Genomic DNA, 17,377 nt, shown 5'->3' with positions numbered 1-17,377 from the left:
AACCACTCTACGCATTGAGTTGCAAGTATTTCTTGTTTTGTGCAGGTGTTGTTTACATAGTATTGCTTGGTTCTCTTACTGAATTGATAACCTTGGTTTCATAACTAAGGGAAATACTTATCTCTACTGTACTGCATCATCCTCTCATCTTCGAGGAAATCCCAACGCGGCTCACAAGTGGGGGGAAGAATTTCTCGCGCCGTTGCCGGGGATACATCATCAACATCTATCAAGTACCTACGCATAAACTTTCATCTCTTTGCATTTACTTTATTTTCCATTTGCCTCTCATTTTCATCTCCCCCACTTCTAAAAGTTTTTACAAAAATACAAAAATATTTGCATTTTGTCTTTTTGCTTGTTTGCTTGCTTTTTGCCTTCATGACTCAAAAACATAAAGGAAAACAAAAATTAAAAGATAACCATATATGGATCCACTTAAAGTTTTCTACTTGGATCACCTTCGGTCCATTTGTGCTCATGCTGAAAGCCCAACTAGCTTAGTTGATGGAAAATCTTTAGATAGGCATGCTAATTTTGTGCGTCACCGTTTGTCTCAGAGAGGGAGACTTTTATGGAATCAAATAATTTTTTTGCTATGCTATGCTTGGAATCTTTGTGAAGTTTATGATTTTACGTGTTGCTCTAAGAATCCTAAAAAACACATTCCTTACCTATGTGAGTCTAGTGATAATGAAATATTGTGTTCTTATGAAAAGGGTGTTTATAGTTACTATGATATCGAACAAATTGAAGAATTTGTTGCTTTTTAAGGGTGCTTATGAAGTTGCTTTTTTGATTGCAAAGTATGACATTACTATCTACAAATCTGAAAATTTTGACATACTTAAATATTGCTATAAAAACTATGCTCATAATGCCTATGTTAAAGAATTTATTAAGAAAATGTACGCTGCTTTGGAAGAAAATAATGATATGCATGAATCTATAGATAATTATGATTCTGTTGTTTTGGTTGAATTATCCCCTCTTGATGAACGAGATGCTTGCCATTCTTAAGGCCATGATGCCAATATTAATGATGCTTATGGAGATGAATTTGTTATAGTTCCTTATGTTAAACATAAAATTATTGCTATTGCACCCACACTTGATAGCCCCTTGAATGAAAAGCATGATTATAATGATGTTAATACAAATTTTACTAATGACAATTGTGCTAATGATATGCAAAGCTACAAGCTTGGAGATGATAATTTTGTTATGTCTACTACTTATTGCAATGATCATGATTGGGGCGATAATGTTTTTGATGATCTTAAAATTTTATTTAAGCCTCATGATGAATATGTTATTGATACTAATGTTTGCAATAGTATTGAAAGTGGGTTTGGAAGAGCGTCAACTTTAGATAAAAATAATCTCACATATTTGGAGAGTGTTTGATCTTATGATTTTTTTTATGAAAATGAGTTTGGAGATGTCATGACTTTAGTTAATGTTAATCCCACTATCTTGGAAGATTATAAAATATTTATGCATGTGTATCATGAAGAGAAAATTTCATATGATAGCTATATTGCTGAATTTGATAATGATCTTACATGTAATTATTATGAGAGAGCAAAATATGCTTGTAGAAATTTTCATGTCACTAAATTACATCTCTTCATTTTGAGATTGCTATTGTTTCTTTCTTCTTACTTGCATATGCTAAAAATTTCTTATCTTGATAATTTGTTTTCCTATAAAATGTCTATGCATAGGAAGTATGTTAGACTTAAATGTGTTGGTCACATATTTTATGATGCTCTATTTGTGTTTTAGTTCTGATCTTTCGTGTGGGTATCACTGAAATCTTAAGCCTATTTTAATGGCTATAAAGAAAGAGCTTGTTGGGAGATAACCCAATAGTTTCCTGTTTGTTTCTCAATAAATATATAATTATACTATTGTTATGATTGTGTTTTAGTGTTTATACCAAGTAAAGCCTTTTCAATAATTTGGGTGATAGTTGCTTTGATTCTGTGCATTAACAAAAACTTTTACGTCCAGCGGTATTGTTAAAAATCACTGGAGGGACGAAATTTTTTGAATTTTTTACACATGATTGATATACAAATTGCCCACCTTATCCTAATTTTTTGAAATTGATGAACTTAAAAAATGAAGATTTTTTTAAAAGTTTGTGAACTATTCTTCCAAAAAGATGAACTTTTGTCACGAAGTCGATAAACTTTTTCAAATTAACATTTAAAAAAATCTAAGTGATTAATAAATAGCAGGGACACACTTCTTCTTATATAGTTAGCGCTATCACAATTGTTCAGTGGTTCTAGTGGTTAGCCCAGCTTGAAGAATAATGTGGCGATCGGAGTTTGAATCCCGAAGCCGACGTTTTTGCGTTTTTCTGGCGTTATGTTCGCTGCACTTTTCTTTTGCGGACCAGCCCAACAAAGAGGTGCAGTGGGCGCCTGTTACCTGTTCGGGTGCTTAAGGCGCCTAACAAGAGCTCCCAACACGCAGCTCAAACCGTGAGCTTCTTTTTTTAAGCAAAAAACCATGAGCTTCTATATGTCGCTTGTAGCGAGCACGATTACCTATAGGGCTTGGCACACCAAGAATGCAAAATACTGGTCTAATCTTTCCGATGTTTCTTGTTTGCCGCTTTATGCATCAAATAATTGACCAGAGGCATATCTAAGGAATTGATGAGTAAAAATGGGCTGGTCCATTTAGCTACTGTTGTGCTTAGGTTTTTAATATTTTTGCTATTTATTTGAAAATTTCGGTAATTGTAAAAAATTGAAATATAAAAATGCTCATCATTATTTTTTGTTTCCAAAAAATGTTTGCAAATGTGAAAAATATTTACAATTGAAAAAATAGTCAAATTTTTAATAAATAATTTGTTAAAAATCACCTTCTTTCAAATGGTCGCCAATTTGAAAAAATATAGATTTTGAGAAATTGTTAAGTTGCTATGGTATCAATGAAATTGCTACAGATATTGAGTGGCGACAATGCGTTCATAGTACCGGGTCGAGTTGATATTGGCCCGGCCCAATTGTTTCCGAATAGTGCGACACAACGACTGTTTCACTCAGACTACATCCCATAGGTGTCTGTCTCCCCTATAAAAAAAAGGTGCTTCTGTCTCGCCAGCTCAGTATCGCTCACTAGTATCGCTATACCCTCTTTTCGGCTTCACGTATATAGTTCTATTGAGTTTATTTTTGTTTTATTTTATTTATTTTTAAATTTTTGCTGAAATGTATACTTTTCGGGAAATATTTATTGTTCTTAAAACATGTTCATCGTATATGTAAAATGTTCTTCATGTATTAAACTAATGTTCTCCAACTCATAAAAACCATTAGACGGGTACCTTCAATATATTCAACATATTTTTAAAAATGTGTGCCATGTTTGATAAAAATTATGATATGTTTAAGGAATGATCATCGTGTATTGAAAAATGTTGGCCATATTTTCATTATAATCAAAAAATGTTCAACGTATTCAAAAAATTGTCACCGACAATCTAACGACTTCTTCAACATGTATTTTAGAAAACTTAAATGTGTCCTTCAAAAAAGTTGCATCATGTATTTAAAAACTATTCGCTGCATATATATATAAAAATGTTCAATATGTATTCAAGATGTTCAACATGTATTAAAAAAATATTCAACATGTATTAAAAATATTCAACATGTATTTAAAAATATTGTCAACATGTATTTGCAAAATGTTCATAGTTTATTTATGAATTGTTCAATATGTATCTAAAATATGTTCAACCTATATAAAAATATGTTCAATGTACATTCAGTAAAATTCAACAAGTATTTAATTTTTTTTAAGAAATAAAAATGGAAACAAACAAAGAACAAAGAAAAGGAAACAGCTGGAAGAAACACTACTAGAATTAGAGAATTTGCCATCAGCTTGTTCTTTGTCGTTTGCTAGTGGATGGCAAAGAAGTTCTTTGCAAGAAACTTTGTAACGGCCCAACCCCTTCTTTTTGCCGTCAACTAGTGGACGGCAAAAAAGCAACTACCTAACGGCCCTAACGTCCCGCCCCTTCCTTTCTCTCTTCTCTCTCTGTCTCTCTCCCACCCCCTCATCTCTCTCTTCTCTCTCTCCTGCCGACCGCACCCCCTCCCCCCGCCACCCCGACCCCATGCCGCCCCGGCCCGCTGCCTGCCGCTCCGACCCCCTGGCCCCACGCCGCTCCCCCCTCCCCCCGATGCCCCGCCGCTCCTGCACGCTGCCTAGAGCCCCACGGCCCCCTCCAATGCCGCCACCCCCTGCCTCCTCTAGCCAACCGCCGCCGCCGGCCTCCTCCACCTCCACCAACACCGCCGCCCTCCATCTACCCCACTCCGCTATTAGTTAAATTAGGGTTTAGTTGTAGTTAGTAAGATTTTAGGGATTATGGTTATTTACCATAAAATTCGAAAATTTTAAACAAACATAGATTTTTCTCATTGCATTTTAATTCAACATAGAGATATTTTACATAGTCCAACATAATTTAAACGAAATTTAAACTTATAACGACATTTTATAAATAAAAACACTAACCCTCATCGCTAGCGAGCAGGTCGATCACGACAACAACTTCGCCGTCACCGTCGTCGTCGCTGCTGCTGTCTGTGGCGACGTCATCCCAGTCGACGGGGTCGTCGTCCTCCTCCTGCTACATCATCGTTGGCGCCGTCGCGTCCTCCTCTGCCGCCATCGCCGCGGCGGCGTCGACTGCGGCCGCTACCTCGGCGGCCTCCCTCGCAGCCGCAGCCGCCGCCTCCGAAGCCCGTAGAGCGACGTGACACCCCGGAGTGTTGTCCGGATCGCCGGCCGTCCTCAGGGAGGACCACTTGTTCCAGTGGCAGATCCACAGTGGGGGGAACGGCGGGCGCGGGCGCCGGGGCGGCTGGCTGGCGGTGGGCAGCTCCACGATGGCGTTCCCACGGGGCCGGGCCATGCGCCGGTGCCGGTGCGCGAGGGCGGCCGTTGGTTCCAGTAAGGTCGGGGGTGACGCTGGTCGCCGCCAGCCGGAAGGCGGCGATAACGTCGTCGTACACCTTGTCGTCCCAAAGTCGTGCCGACCTTGGATGTTGTGGCGGCCGCCGGTGTGGGTCTGGACCTCCTCCGGCGTCGCGCTGGGGCTGAGCGTCGGATAGCCGTCGACACTGATCTTCCACTGCCGGGGAAGACGGTAGCCCAGCGACACGATGAGGCCGTACCGGTGCAGCTCTGTCGTCTCCGGATTGCCGAGGCTGAACGGCCAGGCACTCGGGCCGTTGTCACCGCCGGCAGCGCTGCTGCTCCCATGGTGGTAGGCCATCGCCAGCGCTAGGGCTAGATTTCTCATCGGCGGTAGGAGGTCGGGTGTGGGGGGTCTCCGTCGGCGTGGATTCTTATAGCCATCCGGGCGATGGGAGGTGGGCGGGCGGGCCGGCAGCCGGCATTACTGCTCATTAATGCCGGCGCCTCGGGACGGGACAGCGGGGGGGGGGGGGGGTGGAAGGCGAGGCGGCCTTCGACGGGACGTGGCGTCGGGGTGGCAGACGACGCACTTTCCCCAGACGATGCACTCGCGCCGGGCGACGCGCGGCAGTTTAACCGGGCGACGCGGTTGGACGCCGCACGTCACGCCGGGTGCGTGGGTGACATGGCAGATGGCAATGCCTCCCGTTAGCCACCTAACGTGGCTAACGTCTGTTCTTTGTTGTCCACCTTCTTTGTCGTTCGCTGCGTGAAAACTGGCGGCAAAGAAGCTCATTATCGTAGCTTACAGTGCCGGACATGTTTGCCGTCTGCGGCTGATGGCAAAGACCTTTGCCGTCAACTTTTTGGTCCTTTGCCATCTGCCATGGCGGACGACAAATCAGCTGATCCCTGTAGTGAAACTTGATAGAGAAAAACAAAGGGAAAAAGGAAAACAAACAGCATGCAACCTTCCCAATAGCTTTTGGAAGGTTTTCCTAGCAGCTCCTTACAAGCTTCTCAAAACAAATCGCTGCCACCACGTTGGACCGGCCCACTTGAAAGGTCGCTTGTGGCCTTCTATATCGCAATAAGTGAGACATAGCATTTGCGGCTCAAATGATTTGTATTTGTCTAAATTCAGATGCTTCACTTTGGGCTATACATTTTTATGGCATTAAGCGTCAAAGTATGCCCTTTCGGAAATGAACCATCATGCGAGCAAAGAAAGTGGGCCAAGCTTAGGTAACAGTTCTGAATTTAGAAACCAAGGTTCTTGTCTAGTTTTTTTTGGTATTTGGGAACCTTCTAGAAGGATATTATTTTGGTTTTTCCTTATTTGTTCCAGTGAATTTTAAGGGATTTTCCTTTGAAAGTTTTAAAAAGATGCTACAAAAATATAAAAATCTTCACTTTAAAAAAAGATTCATGTTTTCCAAAATTTGTGTCTTTAAGAAACTTTTAAATTTTCGAAAGACATTTGGAATTTTAAAATTTCTTTGGTTTTAAGAATGTAGATTTTTAATAATAAGTCACTTTCAAAAAAAGAGTAAATTTATTATTTCTGTGGAAAAACTAAAATAGCAATGGAAAAAGGAGAATATACAAAAAATACTTGGCGGAGTGCTGCCTACTATTGGTCGGCCTAGTCGTTGCCACACTGCGTGAATGGGCCACATTCTGTCACAGAATGCCAAGCAGGGGCTCCCTTTGCTTCGTGGGCAGACCCTAAACCCAGTTGCCGGCCCATTAGGAGGGTCCCAGAACTGGGTGCGCCCCGAATATTCGCTTTACCAAATGAGTTTCGACTTGGGCCCGCCCATTAGGCGTAATAAAGCGGTCAAATGGGATTCACGAATCTTTTCACCCAGTTCTGGGAAGCTTCCAGGCCAGGGTTTTCCAATATTATCCTCTCGTTTCCTGCGTGTTTTCTATATTTTTATATTTTCCTTTTTGTCTCTCTTTTGTTCATTTTGTGATGTTTTAATTTTATTTCTTCTTCTTCATAAATTCATCAATAAATATTAAATTTGCAAATAATTTTTCAAATTCGTGAAAAAATCTTATATTCGTGTGTGTTTTGAAATTCATGAAAGTTGTTACAATTTAAAATTTTATATCAATTTCTAAATTTTAATAATATTTTCCAAGTTCGTCCATATTTTTAATCCATGAATATTTTTTCCACACTAGGAGTCATTTTTTGAATTCACTTTTCTTACAAATTCATGAGTTTTTCCTAAATTTGGAAAGATTTTCTAAAAATCATTAATAAATTTGAAATTTACCAACAATTTTATCGCATTCGTAAATATTTTTAATTAAAATGAAGTTGGTCGGACTAAAAACAAAATGAAACAAAAATGCTTGCTAGACCAGGCCCGTGTAGGGAACGTGTGAGCGACCCGAGCTTACTGCTCTCTATGGGCGACACACAACATTGCAAGTGTTGACCGTTGATCCTCGCGGCAAGTGTTGCCTGGAAGCTACCCCTACCACATATATTATTTTTTGCCTCACAGCATATATAACTTAAACTAAAATATGTTTTTTTCAGGGAGAAAAGGAGTTTATTCCATTATGATATAGTTACAATCAAGAGGTAAGAGTTCTTCGATACATGGGGCCCTCTGTCTAACCACACAACTGTCGTACGTTCAGAATGGCTATATCTTAGGAAACAATCTGCTACTCTATTTTGATTGTAGTTTTTGTGGAACAAACCCCCCTTTGATCTCCAAAGCCAAATAACCGTATGCAGAACGGTTGAGGTAATCACCAGCAAGAATTGAAAGCCATCGACGTGTCAGACTGAACAATAACTGGGAGATTCGTACGTTGTATTGCAAAAGCCATGTCTTGCATCAGTGCATGAATTTGTATGTCGCACAAATAACACTCATGTCGTACCTCCTTAAGATCGTAGCGCAGCCGACGTGCCGTCCGTAGCCGAGAAAGACCCATCAACCGATAAGGCCGTTTTGTCCTGCGGTGGTGGCATCGAACACAAGACCGGTTTTTGGCTTGACGGGGTGGGTACATTGGCAACACTAACTAGTGGCAACTTTCCCTTTAGTATCTCCTCACACGAGTACTTTTAAGCATTATCAAGGGACATCCAATAACTTGCAAAAAATCACATGAATGTCCTTACCACAGACAACTTAATTGCCAAATTCTCCAAACTAGGAGAATGATCATGTTTCTAGTATTTGTCGAACAACCATCCTGGACTAAAAGAAGCCAATCCTTACATGTATGTTGGACGAGTTCCGATGGTGGATGTGGCCACACCTCCCGCATACGCTCCCACAACGCACGCGTGTGATAACAGGTTATCAATGCATGAAAACTCTTGATTCGTCCTAAACTATGCAAATAGGGCATGTGGCCCGTACACCAATATGATGTTCAACCTTACCCAACATAGTAGCTGGTGCGCCGATAGAAGCCTTCCACGCTATGATTTTATTTTTTGTAATACACTAGCACGCCATATGAGCTTCCACAATGAGCACTTGCCGTACGGGATGGCACTGGAAACCCCTCCAGCGAGCGCCTCATCATGAGCAGAGGTGGCGAGCCTTATGCCCTATGAACCGAGAACTGGCCGTTTTGCTCCAGCTGCCAAGATATGAAGTCCTGCGCTGGCGCGATGATGTTCTTATTTTCAGAATTTCATCCACATCCATCCTCTAAAAATGTTCATGTAGGAGCTGTGTATTCTATGCTCCCTGTTCGTCCAGAAAGTCAACCACAAAATTAAGCTTGCAGCTTCGTTTAGGAGCAACCGGCTTAAACACAGGACCTTTGGGGATCCAAGGATCTCTCCATCTTCTTATATTTACACCATTTTCAACTCGCCAAATAACACATTTCTTCAACAATCTAAACCATATTCGATGTTGCGAGGCAGTCCCCAGCCGAACACCCACGCTGCCTCGAGGCATGATGCTGGAAGGTAGGATGGACCGGCATCCCGACCCATCGAAAATCGAAAGGAAAAGGCTGCCCCTATGGGTCTCTAGTGAGAATTGGGCTCCTCAAGTGCCTTGTAACGACAACCTGTATATATAGTGCTAGTAGCTCTCTCTTGTTGGCTGGCTAAGAATGAAAGGCTTAGGCATAATCTTGAATTCATTGTGAGGGTGGATGGGAGGAATAACGCACAGCTACACGATTTTCATCCTCCAATCCGTTCTAGAACCCAAGCGCTTGGGTGAAGGTAAGGGCATCTCCAAGTCGACCACCAAACCGGTCACCGCATCTACCCGTGGACCGGGGGCCTAGTCCGCAGACACTTATGCGGGAGCCGGCCATCAAAAGCTATTTACATATGTCTAGTTACATTTTGAACGAAAATTTAACAAAATTGAAGAAATTTAATGCATATTTTAACAAACCATACAATATCTATTCATACTTGGATAAATTTTACATAAAACCAGATGCTATTCATCTAAACCGGAGCAAACTGATTACATTTTGACATACTTGGACTTAACCGTACTCTAAACCTATTCTAAATGACTGTTGGCGACTGTTTCCCATCTCCGGCAGGCCATGAGCCCCGAGAACTGAAGCTCTGGCTCCGCAGCCTGCAAGCGGCTAATTGGCCAACTATTCGAGCCCGCCAAGCTTTGCTTTAGCGGGAGCAAAAGAGCGGTGGCCTTCTTAGGACCCGAGCGCCAGCAACCTGCCATCTCTACACTTTCTTTTTGTCAGCAGTGCCGGTGGAAGTGTCGGCTTTGTGGTCGCGGCGGCGGGGCACATGAGTGCCGGAGCTGGCGACGTCATCCTCGTCCTCGCTCTTATTATAGACTTCATCCGCCGCCTCATCGATCTCCTTGAAGGTGGCTTCTAACTCCGCCTGATGGAGGCGGCACAACTAGCAGGCGTGGTGGATGTCGCAGGCAGAGCGATAGGAGGTCGAGCAGCATCTCCTTCTCAGCCACGTCCTTATCTGGAGCGATGGTTGTGCCAGCGACGAGTTGCTCCTTCACGCCGATGTTCGTCGAGGAGTCAGAGGTTTTACTCCTGGTCGGCCTGCGCCTACCGGAACGTGGCCTTCACTCAGCTAACACCATCTCGGTGTAGTGAGCACTAGCCTCTCCATGGTGATGTCGACATGGACCGGCGAGGAGGGTGGCGCCAGCTCGTTGTCGGCCGCCTCCTCCATTGGGGAATCTGCAACGCTACCTCCGCCTGCCTGCCGTCCTACTAGCCGGCTGTAATGGCGGCGATCTCCTTTTTCTGCTCAAAGGAGATGTTGTCCCAAATGGCTTTGGAGCTGAAGGAGGCCATGGCGGGCATGATGCAAAGAGGATAAAGGGAGTGGGGTGGATGGATGCGGCTATGGCCGGGGCTGGAGTTCAAATAACGGGCGGATGGCAGGACAACCGGCAAGGTGGTTAATGGTGGGCAGCAGACGGACGGGCGGGTGTCACCGGAGCAGGTTTCACGGCATCCACACATGTTTATTGTAGGTAGGTGGATGGACGGGCTGTCGTTTGAACGTGGAGATTTCGCATGCATCGGGAAGTGGCACGAGCAGTGCTCTTGGCCCTTGCACCACTTCAATGCCGGAGCAACGTGAGAGGTCGCATCCACTCTAGGCCGGCATGAATGTGGCACCGGAGCAGCGTTGACCACTTCGGGCTAAAGTGGGTGGAGGGGGGTGGGTTGGTTTGGGTGGGTCAGGGCAGTCAGAAGCGGGAGTGGCAGCGGTCCGGACGCCCGCATAGCCCCCGGTTTGCGGGGAAAAGGACGTCCGGACTGCCAAGCGTTCCAATTTTTTTTTCTAATGTGGTTACACATTTTTTGGTGTAATTTTATTCATGCTTGTCCATAGCTGAAATTATAACTCCTTCATGTATCTCTCGTAAGATATGTTGTTCATAGGTTAATTATAACTCCCTTTCAATCAGAGCTTACCTAAAACAACTTCAAACAAAGGTTGAATAGGTGAACCTTGTCCCCACGGTTCTATCATGCCATATCTTAACTTTTTTTTAAAGATGGGCACTTCCATAAGTTTCATTTCTAAATCCATATGGAGCATGCATGTCTAATAATCTATTCTATCCAACTTCTTTAAGATCAATGTTTAAATTTTTCATACCCGAACAGGGTTGGTCCCAATTGAGTCTTAGATACGTACAGTAGGATGGGTTCGCCGGGAGGGTTTTCCCCTAGCAAACATTTTCATTCGCTCGAACAGAACGTTTTCAGGGAACAGTTCGTTTAGGAACCTCCTCGGGAGAACATTCCCGAGATATTAGGATCCTTTCTTTCTTTAATGGAGTACTATACACAAGATATTTGTTGACCTAATAGAGTAATAGAAAAGATTCATAAAAAATAATAAAGGAGTATATCTTTTGTTTATATTTCTGACAAAAGTAGGCGAAATAGAATCGGAAAGGATCCAACACCGACACTTACAAACACTACCTTTCTTTCCATTTGAGCCATGCATGAACCTTGCAAGATACTGCACCAAAAAACCGAGCAGATCCATCCACCTACACAAACTTGCACCCACCCCATTTGTAGAACAACACATGTAGCGAAAGCTACTTCCAATGATTTGCACCCACCAACACCAAACCAAACCATACCAAACCCCACACAAATACGTCCAATAAAATCATTTCACACCACACCCAGTAAAGTGCATGATTGCCTCCGTTGCTCTTCAATTATCAGCAAATTTTTTGCGAGAATCTTCAATTATCACTATGTCATTTTTGGAGATTACACTTCACCTTTTGACGATACCTTTTCCCTGCATTTTTCTATTGACAATCCTTTTTTCCTGTATTTTGTCGACGTTTTCGGACAAAAGCTTTTCCTTATTTCAGCTAATATAAATTAGAAAAGGGTTGTGCATCTGTTTATATTTTGTCACAAAACAGAGTAGATTTGAAAAGGAAAAGAATAAATGAATGTGTCCATAACATCTGCAATTTTTTGGTCACTCCTACTTAATATGGTTTGCAACTTGGCATATAATCTCAGTGGTGGATTATGCTGCCAGAGTATATCACCGAAAGATTATGGGGGAGACTTCCAAGAGAAGGCAATCAGAATAAGAGAAGACTTCGTTTTCCGATAGATTTACTTTGTGGAAAAGGAATCACATAGAACTTCTTATAAAGAAATCACCAAAAAAAATTGGCAGAAAGAATGAATAACATAAGAGGTTTCTCAACTAGTTAAAAATACACACCTTTTATGTCAACATGAATGATGCTACTATTTTCTTTTTTATTATCAATAGTAATGGAATCAACTTGATGGTCGCTTGAAATAGTTAGTGCAATTGCTTCACAGACGATATATTCCGCACGACCGGCAGACGACAGTGCGAAGCACGCCCAAATCTCTTGCTTACACGCTCGCTGTGAAGTTGCCACGTAGGATCGTTCACACATCAGGCGCTAGTATATCGTGTGTATAGCAATGCTCAAAAGTTAGTGGTTAGATGCTTCAGAAGTCAACATCGCAATAGGTACCGGCTACTCATGAGTAAAACCCGTATTAGAGTAAGAGTTTGGGAAAAAAAATCAACCTATGAGTTCATAAATGAGAAAAAAATCGTACCCATTGGGTAAGCCGAGTACGGGATGCGGGAAGGCAATAGCCATACCATGTACCCGCATACCGTATACTAATTCATTCTAACTAGTAGGTATCATGTGCCATTCACTTAAGAAGGAATAGTCCCTAGCCGCTTACCCTAGTCTAATCCAGTTGCGAACCTCAACCCAAAACTCCCTCCCCTTACCCATCGGGCGCTGTCACACCACACAAACCCCACCCCCGTCTTGCTCTCACTGCAACCCTAGGTGGGAGGCGCCATAGGCTACCCCCGCAGGCCGCCACAGTTGCCTGCCTGCCTGCCTGCCTGTAGGCTACAATGATACAATGGGTTGTCTTCCTCATCTCCTCGTCTCCTTATTCCACATGTTTTCCTTCGCGCAACCATGACATCTCCTCTTGCAGCTCTCTACTCATCGCCCCATCTCCTCCATGCGCCTACAGCTAGATGGTTGGAGCACCTCCTTCCAGCCGTTCCACGCTCTATGCCTGTAGTCGACAAGCACATGGAGAACAGATAAGAGGATGTTGAGGAGGCTTCCTCCAGTACGGATGACCTCCTCCGCGCAACTCTGGTAGATAGGGAGGAATTTCAATAAGATGTCGCATATGGGAGTGGTTCTATGGCGCCGACGCCTTCGCCTATCCACATGCCCTACGCCTCCAGCCACCTTCAAGGAGGCAGATACCCGGGGGGCCCGCGGGTGAATTGGTCGAGGTGGGCAAGATGCGTATTTATAAGCGCGGGTATTACCCGCACCCAACCAGTAATGGGTATAGGAATAATATGAAACGAAGGGCGCGGGTAAGGGTACATATTTGAGCGAAAAATATTGAATCATGTGCGGGTTTGGAATGGCATTACCTGCATCCGAACCCGATGGGTGCCATGTTGATTCAGAAGATGATGTTAGGGCACCAAATCTTTCCTCAAATATACGTAGACACTTTTATGACTCCAACACTAGTGTTTGTATGTGTATATTTGAGCATCTGCAATTATACTATGTTCAATAAATGTTCATGGATAGGTCTGAACATTCAAAAATCCCCGTCTAAAAATTGGAGGACTCTGGAAGAGCCCGGACAATCCTTTTGGTCCACTGTCAGCTAGACCATATCTCTCATAGTCGATATCCTTTTCTCCTCTAGGCTTGCCTGGCCATCTGGCAGTCATAGCCCATGGTGCAAATTTGAGGAACACAATCGGATAATTGGGCTATCTGCAGACTATGTCTATAGACATTTGATGATATATGTTTGGTGATCCGCGTTGGCGATGCCTTTATTAGCTTTGCAACTCTTGTCATCAACACTCGTTTTGTTTTAATGAAAACATCAGTAAATATTCTTTTTAACTTAGTAAAATCATCGATGCCCACATACACGCACATATACTCATTCTTTTTGGGCACTGAACCGACACAACATCTTGAAATTGACGAAGTCACCTCATGCACCTCGCGGTCGACGGGATTGTCTTCCCCCACTGAACGAACATTGACAGAAAGCCTGAAATAAATGCAGTAAATGCGAGCACCATTGCCTAAGACTTAAATCCCGGTGGACTGATTTAATCACAAGAAAATTAATCATCTAAGCTACACTCACTCCAGTTCGCGTCATCAGTATTGTTTTCATATAGATATGGTCAAACTTTAAAGTACTGGAGAGAGTATTGGTGTGCGCTCTTATATTGTAGTGGGTGTCTAAAAGGAAATGCATACTCTTCCTTTAATAGGCACACGAATTTGTGTTTATCAAAAATTTAGTAATACATGGTTGGATGTTTAAGAGAATAATCCCAGATTTAACATTCTGATGTCCAATACAGACAAAAAGTTTTTTTTGTGGGATGTGACTTTTTTATAGGTGCCCGTGATGACTTGGTCACTTTCATGACCGGCCGACTTGATATTTTTGAAGGTACTCATAAAGATAATGTGTGTACCTTCATAAGATGAGTGTATTTACGTGTTTGTGAGAAAAAGGAATTTATAATATATTTTTCTAATGTAAGCATTGGAATTTGTTTGCTCGTTACCTGATGGGTTGGTCCCAACGACCAGCTTGAGTGAAATCACGGGATATTTCCCTCTCTTTTCTTTTCAAACAAAAAGAAAAAAAAATAAAATTAGAGAGGAGAGGAGAGAGAAAGGCTTGATAAAAAGGCGTAAGGAGTCTGCGCCTCTCTTTCCCCATTCCCACTCCGCAGTGTCCCCGGCGCGGCGCCCACCCACCCACTTCGCCGGCGGCGGGAGGAGCTTTGGCCGGAGCCTCCCCCGCCGCCGCCGCCGCCGTCCTCACCGCCGCATCGCCGCAGGAGGAGGAGGAGGGACGCGGCCATGGGGCACGGGGTGAGCTGCGCGCGCACCGGCGACGAGCACGACTTCTTCCGCGCGGCGCAGCTCGGGGACCTCGACGCCCTGGGCGCGCTCCTCGCCGCCGACGCCTCTCTCGCCCGCCGCGCCACGCTCTACGACCGCCTCTCCCCGCTCCACATCGCCGCCGCCAATGGCCGCCTCGAGGTCCGTCGAGCATCCGACGGCAGCTCCTCCCCACCACCACAGCCACGGATCATTGGATCCCCTTCACTTTCCACTGGCCTCTGAGCTTTCTTCCTCCTCGCAGGCGCTCTCCATGTTCTTGGATCGCGGGGCGCAGCTGGACGCCGTGGATCGGCACAAGCAGGTGCGAGATCCCATTCGAAATCTCACCTCTTTCTTTTCTTCTTCTTCTCCAACAAGCTCCTTCAAAATCTCACCCTGTCTTGTCCTGCAGACTCCCCTGATGCTCGCCGCGATGCACGGAAAGATCGGCTGCGTGGTGAAGCTCCTCCAGGCCGGCGCAAACGTGAGCAAAAAAGAGATCTGCGACCTCATTACCCCGCAGGATCCACTCACTAAATGAGCTTAATTATGTGCGCGTTTGTTATCAGATCTTGATGTTCGACTCGGTGCACGCGCGGACCTGCCTCCACCACGCGGCCTACTACGGCCACGTCGACTGCCTGGACGCCATCCTCTCCACGGCGCGGACCACGCCGGTGGCCGGCTCATGGTGAGACCCCGCTCCACTCCTCGGCTGCGTAGATCTCGCTTGAACGGATCTGTTGTTGGTTGGCAAGACTGCTCACCTGCTGCCGTCGAAGCTTCGCAGGGGGTTCGCCCGGTTCGTCAACGTCCGGGACGACCACGGCGCGACGCCGCTGCACCTCGCGGCCAGGCAGGGCCGGCCGGGCTGCGTGCAGGTGCTGCTGGAGAACGGCGCCATCGTGTCGGCATTGACCGGATCATATGGGTAACGTTGCCGATCTCTGCCAGCCCTGACAGTTTCTTGGAGATCAGCTCAATTTGGTTACTTGGTTGTGCAAAATGCTGATCTTCATGTGTTGTTGCTGCTGTAGCTTCCCTGGTAGCACGTCGTTGCATCTGGCCGCTCGCAGCGGGGACTTGGATTGCATCCGGAAGCTGCTCGCGTGGGGAGCTGATCGGCTCCAAAGGGACTCTGCTGGGTGAGAACTAGATCCCTGCATTGCACATTGATGGTGTGTATAGCAGCACAGTTTTAGTTGCTCTGTTGGTAATCAGTTGGACTCAAGTAGCCAATTAACAAGTGAACTCACTATGCATTTGCTGAATCCACATTTGGAAACTTCACTATGCCACTAACAACAAACTTTGATATGTTCTTTTGATGAATTTCCCATAGTCGTCCTGCTGAAATCTTATGCCAAATGTTGTTGTCCTACCAGGAGAATTCCCTATGTGGTGGCGCAGAAGCGCAACCATGGAGCATGCGCAGCACTGCTGAACCCTTCTTCGGCGGAGCCCATGGTCTGGCCGTCCCCGCTGAAGTTCATCAGCGAGCTCGACCCGGAAGCCAAGGCTCTGCTGGAAGCGGCCCTGACGGAAGCCAACAGGGAGAGGGAGAAGAAGATCTTGAAGGACGCAAAGTGCTCGCCGCAGTCCCCTTTGCAATACGACGATGATCACATCGACGACGACATGTTCTCGGAGGTACCATCCGGTTCTTGATTCCAGTTACACATTACTTAGATGATCTGTTTTCACTTCATTGTCTAGTGAGTGAGACTGACGATGCATCTTCATTTGGGCGCAGGTGAGCGACACGGAGCTGTGCTGCATCTGCTTCGACCAGGCGTGCACCATCGAGGTGCAGGACTGCGGGCACCAGATGTGCGCGCCGTGCACGCTCGCGCTGTGCTGCCACAACAAGCCCAACCCGGCGACGCTCACCCTGCCCTCGCCGGCCTGCCCGTTCTGCCGCGGCAGCATCTCGCGGCTGGTGGTGGCCCAGACCCGGACAGCAGACGGCGGCGACCCCGACAGGCCAGCCTCCCCGCAGCTCGCGCACCGGCGGTCCCGGCGCTCTCACAACCTCAGTGAGGGCAGCAGCAGCTTCAAGGGGCTGTCCTCGGCCATCTCCAAGATCGCCCGCGGCTCGAGCCGGATGGCCGAGAGCGGCGACAGCGCTGCGATGGACAAGCCCGAGCACGATCCATGACCGAGGCAGAACACACACACACAAGACGGACATTGCCAGTGAGCTCACATTTTGGACCTCCACAGCCTCCCCAGATGATGAGAAGAGAAGAGGAAAAATTCCATGGAAGTTCTAGGTAGGAACCAAATAAGCGTCCTCCATTTCCACCCATCCTTTTGTTTGTCTGCCCTGTATTTTTGGAGTCGCCGGCCAATCTCGGAAATGCATATAGTCCAGTGGAGCTGTTCATCATGGAGTCTGGTGTTGGTGGATGATGCAGAGATCTGATCGGACTGTGAGAGCTGCCATTGCT

At 45.3% G+C, this 17,377-nt stretch overlaps 1 protein-coding gene across 2 annotated transcripts; it reads left to right on the top strand.

Annotated features, from left to right (window-relative positions):
* The first annotated feature begins 14,742 nt into the window (after window positions 1–14,742).
* On the top strand, window positions 14,743–17,316 carry LOC125543821 (E3 ubiquitin-protein ligase XB3). Of its 2 annotated transcripts, XM_048707306.2 has the most exons (8): window positions 14,744–15,086; window positions 15,190–15,249; window positions 15,340–15,411; window positions 15,497–15,618; window positions 15,718–15,858; window positions 15,965–16,072; window positions 16,313–16,577; window positions 16,681–17,316. In XM_048707306.2, exons 1-8 carry the CDS (start codon window positions 14,904–14,906, stop codon window positions 17,083–17,085), a joined length of 1,356 nt encoding a protein of 451 aa, XP_048563263.1. In that variant the 5' UTR covers window positions 14,744–14,903; the 3' UTR covers window positions 17,086–17,316. The 2 variants fall into 2 exon arrangements, with proteins under 2 accessions (XP_087401176.1, XP_048563263.1); XM_087545050.1 differs by having other exon boundaries at window positions 14,743–15,086; window positions 15,190–15,411.
* The last annotated feature ends 61 nt before the right edge of the window (window positions 17,317–17,377 follow it).

This window comes from Triticum urartu, chromosome 1A (assembly GCF_056163025.1).
Source record: "Triticum urartu cultivar PI428250 chromosome 1A, HENAU_Tu73, whole genome shotgun sequence".
In the NCBI taxonomy this organism is placed as follows: domain Eukaryota; kingdom Viridiplantae; phylum Streptophyta; class Magnoliopsida; order Poales; family Poaceae; genus Triticum; species Triticum urartu.
The sequence above is the reverse complement of the archived record's forward strand: the minus strand, read 5'-3'. Positions and strand labels throughout refer to the sequence as shown.

Bases quoted from the DNA above. Each gene is read 5' to 3' on its own strand.
- LOC125543821 (XM_087545050.1), top strand. From the start codon at position 14,904: ATGGGGCACGGGGTGAGCTGCGCGCGCACCGGCGACGAGCACGACTTC. The intron at 15,619-15,717 runs GTGAGACCCCGC...GAAGCTTCGCAG, and splicing joins ACGCCGGTGGCCGGCTCATG to GGGGTTCGCCCGGTTCGTCA. The intron at 15,859-15,964 runs GTAACGTTGCCG...TTGCTGCTGTAG, and splicing joins GCATTGACCGGATCATATGG to CTTCCCTGGTAGCACGTCGT.